This window comes from Zonotrichia leucophrys, chromosome 4 (genome assembly GCF_028769735.1).
Source record: "Zonotrichia leucophrys gambelii isolate GWCS_2022_RI chromosome 4, RI_Zleu_2.0, whole genome shotgun sequence".
NCBI classification, from domain to species: domain Eukaryota; kingdom Metazoa; phylum Chordata; class Aves; order Passeriformes; family Passerellidae; genus Zonotrichia; species Zonotrichia leucophrys.
The window spans coordinates 17,296,477-17,307,008 of record NC_088173.1 but is presented as its reverse complement, the minus strand read 5'-3'; the positions used below and the strand labels follow the sequence as shown (position 1 = coordinate 17,307,008).

The 10,532-nt window shown below is 35.5% G+C and overlaps 1 protein-coding gene across 2 annotated transcripts in view; it reads right to left on the bottom strand.

The window, feature by feature from the left end:
- Positions 1-2,412: 2,412 nt before the first annotated feature.
- GLRA3 (glycine receptor alpha 3) overlaps positions 2,413-10,532 on the bottom strand; it is an 83,137-nt gene continuing 75,017 nt past the window's right edge. For both annotated transcript variants that reach the window (XM_064710640.1, XM_064710641.1), the window contains one exon: positions 2,413-7,697. In XM_064710640.1, the coding sequence (XP_064566710.1) occupies positions 7,428-7,697 (270 nt within the window). In that variant the 3' untranslated portion in view covers positions 2,413-7,427. The remainder of the gene's footprint in view (positions 7,698-10,532) is intronic.

The following is a 10,532-nucleotide window of genomic DNA, read 5'->3' as shown; positions in this document are numbered from 1 at the left end:
AACAGGGTCATTCTAAAGCAAATAGCACAGGATTGTGTCCAGACAGCTCTTGAATATGTCTGGGAGGGATATTCCATAATCTCTCTGGAAAATCTGTTACCCTGCACACTCACCCACACAGTGAAGTTCTTCCTCATATTCAGGTGGAAAATCAGCTCTATCATGCACTTTTAAAAACAACTCTTTAATGTCTTCTGAACCTGCCTAATGAGAATAACCAAACACATCTAAAGTAACATTGAGAAGTTTGCAAGGCAGGTCAGTGTGTTATTTGTCTTGTTACGAGAGGAAATAAAACATAAGTGGGTTTGAGGCTGAACTCAATACCTCAGTAGAGATTTTAAATGCAGATTATTTCAATGGGAACTAATACTACAAGTGTTTTCAGCCTTGTGAGGGAAAGTGCAAAGCTCTGACCCAGGACAGTGACACCCCTCAGTGCATGCTGAGGGATGAGCAGCTGCACAGGGTGTGCTCACAGCAGGACCATGAGCCAGAAACGTGCCCTTGTGACAAGGACCCTTAATGCCAGGCTTGGATGCCCTCACAGTGTTGCCAGCAGCTTGAGGAAGGTGATTGCTCCCTTCTGCTCAGCACTGGTAGAGCCACACCTGCACTACAGTGTCGAGTTTTGGGGGATTTAATCAACTCGTGTAAAAATTTGTGTGCAGTATGTAAAGATGATGGAGCCAGGCTCTTTTAAACAGTGCTCGGTGGCAAGATCAGAAGCAATGAGCACAAACCAAAATACAGGATGGTCCCTTTGAATATCAGGAAACTTTTTACTCTGAGGGGGCTGAGCACTGGCACAGGCTGCCTGCAGAGGCTGTGGAGTCCTCATTGTTGGAGGCATTCAAAAGCTCTCCAAACATGGGCAACGGGCTGTAAGTGGCCCTTCTTGAGCAGGGGTTTGCGCAAGAGGACTTCCAGAGGCCCCTCACAACCTCAGCCAGTCTGTGACTTCATAACTCTGTGAAATAAACGTTTAAATATTTCATTTTTGGAAATGTTAATAAATTTTTGAGAAAGTGTGATTCATTTCCAAAAGGAAAATTGCTCTGTAATTCTAGGTCTGTGACTTTTGAGGATTGTTGTCCTGGGTTTTAAATTCATGAGCTTGTGTCTTATTCAGAAAAAAAAAGTATGTTCTCAGATCTGATAATATATAGATAGTACATAATAAAATCCACTGTATGGATCATGGTAAACTAAATATTTTAAAAAAAATTTAAAATATCTAGGTATTTCTAAAATTAATAGGACACTATATATGCAATAGTGAAAAGAAGATATTTGATATGTTTTTCCAGATCATTGTCCTGAAAGGGCCATATAATTTATGCCATAAATCACATATTGATCTCTTTAAGATCTGTTACTTCTTTTTCCTATGATTCTTAGGTCACATTGCCTGGCTGTTACTTTCCTTTTTAATTGCTTCTTGCACACCTGGTATGGTGCATTTGCAGTTTTCATGCTCTGGGAACTGCATGACATTGTTGCTTGTGAATATATCTGAACAAGGGCAGAGGTACCAGCTATGCTTCGCTTTAGGGAAGACAAGATGGTACAGATCTGCTGGAGCAACAGCTGTCACAAATAGCAAAGATCTGACAGTTCTGCAGGTTCTGTGAAGGCTCACTCAAGATTTCTGCTAAGGCTTCTCTGGTGCTCTTGTTTCATTTCACTGTTCCTTTGAGAAATTTCCATTCTATAAAGCTGCATGCTACAGGTTTGCTGTACTGAATTACTTGCAGCTAGTAATGGAAACACTTCATTTGCATGTCAAAGTTGTTGTTTTGCATCCCATGGACACGATAAGCAAATTGAGAGGCATGAACTGATGTCACCTTTTGTGGGCAGGGAGTGACAAACATCTGAGCTGTCTCCTAAAGACAGGGCTGTTACTAACTGTGCTCTTTATAAGAGCATTAACACTCCTGTAATCAGATTAGAAGAACTCAGAGTGTTCTCAAATGACTTCTTATCTGCTAACTTCAAGTTTTCTATCAAGGAGTACATAGGAGGTGCTCAGAGACCAATAAAAATTTTCATAAGGCTATTTTGCTGCAAGTGAAACTCTTTGCCTTTTTGATAATAAGTTCAGCAGGACAATTTTGGAGTGGCTGTACTTATTTCAATAGGCATTTATCAAGATAACATTCCCTGAGTTTCAGAATAAGGGTTTTTTTTCAGAGCTAGAGCCCATATAACAATCAAAGGCATTCTGCTCAAAGGCACTCTACTCCTTTTCTCTCTTGCTTTCACTCCTGAAACACTCAATGGTAGTGCATGGTAACTACTACTTCGGGTTTAATCCTTTTTTCCAATGGTGTTGTCTGTTCCTCTTTTGACTTTAAATTAATTTAAATCCAAAAATATAATAAAAATTACTTCACAGTTTCTGAAAAAAGATAAGTTTATTTTCTTTTTTGAACAAAATATCTACAATGACATGGATGACACCATAAATTTCACATTTTAAACACTTCTGACTGCAGAGAATGTCAGTTTAAGTGCAATATGATACTGTAATACAATAAAAAGGAATCTAATAAAATCCATGCACAACACATTTATAGATTTATACAAAAAAGGAAGTACTTAGAGATGAAATTGCTGTCAGAGAGAACTCACAGGAGAATATTTTGAAAACTCACAGACAAGTTATTAATACACTATCATATAAATTTTTATTTTTTTCTTGCTGTAGCCTTTAAAAAGCCAGGATCACTAACACACAAAATACCATATATTATGTTAAACCTTTATGTCAAAAGCTTATGGCACAATTTCTTTTTATACAGCTCACAATTCCACATTCATGGAACATCAGTAGCTACTTGAGTCCATTTCATCTGTTAATATCACTCTGACATACATTAAAATACAAACATAAGAAATGTTTCTTGCATATTTCACAAGGATGAAAGTGAAGAAGTGCAGTAATATTCAAGAATGTCAAGAAGACAGGATGAGCCAACATTTTTTCTGGCATTAATCTACTGCTTCTAGCCATCTAACCTGCTTCCACAAGCCTTCCAAACTGATAGTACTTCAGAAATTACTGGAGACACCTTTTCTGTAACCACTCCAAAACGGAACATCCCTTTTTATTACTAACAAGTAGTCTGGTTTGAGATTTATGTTTTTCTTCTTAGAAAAGGAAAAAAGCTTTGAAATCTGATATTGCACTCATCTAAATAACCACATGATTGTGCAGTAAGATGTGGATAAATTTATTTTACTACCTCACAGGGGTACTGTATGTATTATTAGCTCATTCAGCAGTTTCACATTTTAAAACCAAATTCTATTCTGTTGGATTAGATTAATTTCTATGATAGTTCAAATGAGAGTAGAAACTGGAAGAAAAGTGTATCTTTTGCAACCAATCACGTCAGCTTGGGCTGGGAATGGTATAAATAAATTAATTTCCTTCTACTATAAAATTATTGCTGAAAATAATACTTTTTCTTTTTCTAAGGTTAAGGAAGACTTTTTATCTTTCCCTACTGTTAAAAAATATAAGGTTTTGTACAGTTTATTATAGTCTCTCTTTATCTACATTATCAGTCTACAGTTCTGAAAGGGGTTATACACAAAGTGGAAGCAATATCTCACTCCTTAAATATAAAGTGCACATTTAATCACCTAAATATTTCTGTCTATGAGTAAACAGAATCATCTCTCACACATCACAAATGATTCTTTATAAAGCAGATTTTGGAATGAACGATAAGAAAAGGAATCCAAAGAAACCTAATGTATGAAAAATAATTAAATCTTAAGTAAATGCTCTATTCATCCTGAATTACACTAACCTGTTTAAATACTGCTTGCTGTCAAAAGTCCTTGAAAGTAAAGTATACTTTATTTTGGTGTTAAAATAGCTGAGTTCTAAGTAGTACAATATTAGTATTCCTAATTCCCTCACATCTTCACATTGTTTATCAGTATTATAGAGAAAAAAACATCCCTCTAACCATGCGAGCCTATTGTGTTGATATTTTAATCTAGTTTTAAAAATAAAATGAATTTTGCTGTTTGCAATTTAAGTAGGAGTTTGGCACAGTGATAGTGGAATATTTCTACTGCACCTCTAAGGGGCTTCTCCTCTCTCAAGGTACTGAAGTTTTTTGCCTTCTGATGACATGGGGACACGGGTTCAGCCACATCTCTCTTTAGTGCAGAATGAAGAGACAGTCATGTAAGAGGTTCCAGGCTCTGCTTTGGGCTTTCTCACTTCCTGTGGCTCCTGTTCTGCTATGCACAGCCCAGACTTTTCATCCTGTACCTTACTGTTTTGCTTCTCCTTCTATCAAGAAAGGGGATGGTGTGGAAGTCAATCTGCGCAGGCAGAAATCACTATCACAAAACAACATAAACTTTGCAACAGATGATATAAATAGTTTTCCCCTGCAGTTACTGCTTCCACCTGAGCAAGTGTTCCTATGGAGACACGGCAGGTCTGGGAAAAGTGCTAAGGGTGCTTGATCCCTTTTTTCCCCTCATGGTAACTGTGTCAGCTCCTCAGTAGCTCTGTTACTGGGCTGTTCTTCCAGATCCTGCAGTGTCTCTGTTCTCATTGTCTTACAATGTCCTTCTAGTGCCAGTATTTAATTTTCAAAGCATAGGGCTGGTCCACAAAAACATGACCTGAGAAGTACAGGGTCTGCACCTGTGTTGAATGATGACTTGGGACAAAGCTGCATTATCCTGTCACACAGGGATTGTGCTTATGAGAAGCTTTCTTGTGTGACTTGCCAAGGACTTGTTCTCAGCAGAGCCCAGGCCCAGTGATAGTTAAGTGAGGTAGCTATTACTTCTGCCAAATGATTGGGGTCTTTTTTATGTGTAGGAGGAAGCCTGCTAAGTACCATTTACCTCAAGCATTATCTCTGTGATGAGTGTTTTTCTGCATTTCCCATCTCTTTGATGGGAGGGCAACAAAAATGCTGCAGTCTGGTAAGTACCGCAGAGCACCTTTCAATTCTCGCATCTTAACATAATTTCCTGCTGCTTCATTATACAGTTGCAAAAATATCATCCCACAGTAATCTTAGCTGATGTCAGTAGCTGTTGATTCCAGCTTTGCACAGAGGGCTGGCATGCCTGCTGGCAGTTTTGGGCTGTTCCTGTTTTCAGTGGTGAATAGCAGACATTTGTGCCTTGAAGTTTCTTATCATCTCAGATGACATTTCTCTCTTTCTGTACCGTGTGACATTATACTAAGTAATTTAGGAATAATCTAAATGAAGCTTAATTTAAAGTTATTATTTCTTTTGAAAAATACGTTAGTGGACTACAGAGGCTTATGTTACCTTGGTAAATGTTATGATTCCATTAAAAAAGTCTACAAAACCATCAGCTCCAGAGAGATCAGATCTTGGTTCCATTGTATTAAAATAGAATCACATGCCAAATGTTATGTGCATTTGAAAACAGCCCTTAAACAAAATACAGTCGATTTTGCTGTTAACAGACACATGTTAACAACTCTTTCCATACAATATAACTAACCCTAACTTTGAGAGAGGTGAATATCAGTCATAAATTTGTGATATCCCCTCACACCTTCATAAGCGAACGAGATTTTTGGAACATGCACATAAAGAAACCAATAAAAAAGCAGACACAATATTAGAAAAAAAAGAAAGCAAAAAGTGAATTGAAATAATTTTAGATTATTAAATGAAACAAAATATAAAACCATAATAGTTTTAAAATAAAAGGGAAGTATATATATATATATATATATGTTCTTTCTGACACAATTTAACAAAATATGAGAGCTACTATTATAGAATCTCTCTAAGTAATCCTGGGAGGAAAACAACAACAAGCCAAACCAAACCAAACCCAAGGTTGCTATGTTACAAGCCCCAGAACAGAGTTACATTGCTTCTGTTACTTCATATGCACCATGCCTTTGGCAGTGCACCAGATGTTCGCCTCCAGCCCATTCTGCTTTTGTATACACATTCTGATCATCAAAGAAGCACAAATTTTAAACATGTCCAAGATAAAAATATTTTGCAACGAGAAGCAGCCTCACTGACTGGACTTAGAGTATCTAATAACTAAATAACTAAATGTTATATTTCAACATGATAGCATGGTTTTGTTTTGCCAATAGATTGACAAAAGTAAATACTCTTGCCTGGACACTATGCCATAAATGTGTTCTATGGTGTTACAATTCAAAGAAGCAACTAACATGGCTTATTTAAACCCAAACAGGGAAGATCTAAGAGTTTTAATAGTTGTTCTCCCATTTATTAATGTGAAATCCAGTAAAGTAAAAGACCATCCAGGTCTTTTTTTTTTTTGTTCTTTTAGAAGAGCTGTGTGTTTTTCCAAAGCTGTGAAGTGCTTCTTAACCAGTATCTAAGTCACATTAACAAACTTCAAGGAATGAGTCAGAAAATTTGTCACATTCATAAATTAAACTTCCTGGAATTATGTAATATGTAGGAGATGAATGTGCATAAACATAACTGTATTCATCCTCCAAATGCTTCAGTGAAATGGTTGACTCTGCTTTCAATTCCAGTCCAAGATCTCTTTGCATTGAATCAAAATGAAGCATTGCAAAATTTTGATGTAATTTGTCTATTTCACAAGCTGTATGAGTTTTATGAATTGAGGAAAAAAACTCCTTAAAATATAAAAAAAAGATTAAAGAATATGCTTAAATTATCAAAGTATAGGAAATTAAAAGAAAAAAATCCTTTGCAGGAATCAATACTTTAGAAATTTTAGTATATTTCTCATATGAAGTGTAGACTATTAGGCTGTATACTTGTTCTGAGATTATTTCAACGTACGCCTTCCAGGGGAACAGTAATATGAACTACATTGAATAAATTAAATGACTTAAAACTGTTAAATATGTTCACTGCAAAACCACCAGTACTGTCCTTAAGACTAGATCAAGTCCTTTAAGCTGTTTTCTCCAATCCATAATTTGTCATTATATTGTGAAATTAAAAGAAAACTTACAAACACTAGTCCATTCTGTAATACTGTGGGATTCACCTAGGGTATTTGGGAAACATTTTTAAAATTAAAAATACACCAGAATTTAAAAAAATTTAAGGACTATTCAAAGAGTACTGTACAATTATACCACTATGTAACAATATATATAAATACTTGGCAGTAAAGCTTCAGTAGAGAGTGATTTTCAATGAAAAAGTAGTTAATATTTAGTTTGACAAGGAAAGTTTGCAATAGCAGATGTATCTTCTCTGGGTTTCATTCTTCCATCCACTGTAGCTGGTCATTGCAGGCCATGCAGGATCCTTTTTCTTCCCCTCATTTTTTTTAACTCTTCCAATCACTCCTCTGATGTGCATTTCTAACAAAAAGCCTCCTGCTGAGTGTGACAGCCAGATCTTTATGTACTGCAAGCCTCAGTCTTGTTACTGGTGAATGTCCTCATGCCTGATGATTTTGTAGATTACCCAATAAAAAATGTTGAAAATCAGAAAGGCTAATGGGAAACAAGCTCTGGATATTGTGTCTATCTTCTTGGCCCGGTCAATGAATACCTTTCTCATCTCATCAGGGCTTTTTGGTACAGGTTGAACAGGGTTATTTGGCCCCTTTTGTGTTATTCCGTCTTTTGCTGGCACACATGGGCCCACTCCGTATGCTGTAATGCTGAACTGACTGTCACGTGTATCATCATCCTGTTGGAAAAAAAAGAAGAGAAGAAAGAAAAAGAGCAAGAAGTGTTTTTTTTTTTTTTTAAACTACTGTTTATAGAAATCTCACCTGCTGCTAAATACCAGTTGCACAATTACCTCATCGACTTCTTGAATCCACGCCTTATCTTAACTTGTTGAAATTTCATCCCTATCAGTCTGCCAAAAATATTGCTGGATTGTTAACAAGCGCAGAATTTTTCTGCTTGTTTAGATACTGTAATCTATTTAGAGAAATGAGAAAGCCTAGTAAACTAGTGGCAATTGGGCACACAACTTCTGATGTGGTTTAAGTTTCCCCATTTACAGTAAATATGTGCAGTCTTCAAAAGGACAAATTTCACTATGCTCTTTTAGAAAACATCTATTAAGTCTGTACATTGCCTTATGACCCAGGATCCTGGCCTCTAGGGATGCTCATCATAAAATCACTAATTGTATGCGCATTCATTATATTAGTGAGAATTCTGCCTATTTGGCCACTGTATATTTAATTAATCTTATCTATATGCCTAATTTCTGCTGTTCCCTGTGAATGCATCAAATAAAAAGAATAGTAGGCAAAGTGTCTTAGTTTAAAATAAAGGAAATGGAAGCTAAAGGCCAGATTTTTCTTCTGACTCATTCTTTTGTCAATTCAGGGGAAAACTGGCAAAGACATTCAGGGTTAGGGAACTGTAAAAGAAAGTGATTCTTAATCACATGGCACAGAAATGGTAGATGCTTTGAAGGTACACATATTTTCATAGCATACAATTTAAAAATGTATCTTGTGCCTGGAGACATCTTTTTTTACTTCTCTTTATCTAGGTGTCCTCAAGTAATAAAAAAGGCACATATGCAGACAAATAAATGATACATAATCTGTGAAGTCAGGGCTAGATTTGCTTCTGAAATATATTCCAGTGTATTCCTTCTTTATGTAGGCTATTCAAGAATAATTATGTGATTTTGATGGCATTCACCATTTTTCAATACTAATTTTAAATTCAGGAATCTCTATTTTTCATGCCTAATTTAGCCTCTTTGCTTTAGGATTTTACACTTTTATGAAATACAGAAATTATTACATTAATTCTTAAATAAGTATTTTGAAAAATGTTTTTTATAACTATTATAAAAACAGTTGAGGAGCTGTCAGTTTTTCTTTTGTTGGAGAATTTTTCATATTTTAAAGCTTTTCCTAGCTGAAATTAAAATAAGTCTAAAAAATATTTACTTGCCCAAACAAGTCAAATAATTACTATCTCGATTCAATAGTTAGAACTTTTTTGTTGTACTTTAATCTCTTACTTTATAAAAATGCAATTTCTCAATGAGCGCAAATTAAATCCAAAGTTGCAAATTTTTTATTTTGAAAATGTCTGACATTTTGAAAACCTGAAAAAACTTTTCAATGAAGAGTTAATTTTAAAAATTTAAAAGTTCCATTAAATAATTGCTAATTACTTTGTTTAAAAAAATCTGAGTTTTATTATCAATATTAACTGAATATGTTAGCTACAAAAGAATGCAAATAAATTACCACATTTGAAGTGAAATACTTGGCCATCAGCGTGACCATCCAGCAGAGCTGTAGATATCAACCTACTGAAATATTTCATATATGTAAATTGAATAAATAGTGAGAGTGATAAAGGTCACTGAAATTGCTATATCTAAAATCTATGTTAGAATTTGCCTTTAAAAAATAAAAAAAAGAAAAATTAACATGAAAGAAAAGGAGGAGAAAAAATCACTGACTGACTTTACTATGAAAATGAAAAACAGAAATACAAAATGATAGGATCATTATTTGATGACGTGATAAAACAGAGATTTAATTACTGCAATAGTGTTCCTCTGCTGTCAGCTAAGAATGGAAAAGAATATCTTTAATATAGTTGTATTCTATAATAGTTGTAGTCGTGTGTTGCAGTTAAGAGAAATATTAAGTTAGAAACGCATGTACTGTGAGAATTGACTATAAACTTGCCATTTAAATACCTTCATATGTACTGCCCAGGCTAAGTAAGATAAGATAATGATGCTTTTGAGTAGCAGATTTCAGCTGTGCATGATTTCAGGATCAAGCACTATATATTAAGACTTTGTTGTCTTTGTTTCAGGTTTACCTGAATGGAATGATCCCCTAGAATGTTTTAAAGGCCAGGTCTCTCCTTACTTTTGTGGTTGCAGACCTCCTGTAATTCATATGTAAGCAGTCTGGCTGGAAATGCTCTTTGTGCTTGAACTGGTGTGAAGCTCCTTGCAGGAGTCTGGGACAGGCAGAAAGGCTGGAGCCATCCAAATCATGCCCAAGTGCTAGGGCTGGTGGATATGCAGGAAAGGACCTTCTGGAGCATACCAAGAGCCACCAGAATTCCTTTTAGGGCCAGCAGCTTGAATATTCAAAATGGGGTTCTGCAAGTTTTCCAGCAGATCCATAATGCAAAAAGATCACTAGGTTGGCTTCAGATTCACAACTGAGGGTACTTGTGCACAGCAGGAAAAATGTGGTTGCTGTTATCAATACTAGCTTTTTATGTCAGTGACACCCCTTTTTTTACTATTGATTGACTTGGCTAAAATCCCTCTTTTTGATTAGAAATATGTCTCAGAATGCATGTGTCTGAGTCTACAGAGGTAGAAATCATCTGAAGGACAATACCCTGTATGACCCAGTTGAGAGTCTTTACAGTGAATCTTCCTGAAAAAGTCCTGCGTATAGGCTGAATAGAAATATTTTTTAAGTGATAAGGAAGCTTTTGTTTCTTTTGTGACATTTTTAGTGCCTTATCACTACAGAAAGCTATTTATTATAGATTTTTGATAAAACTT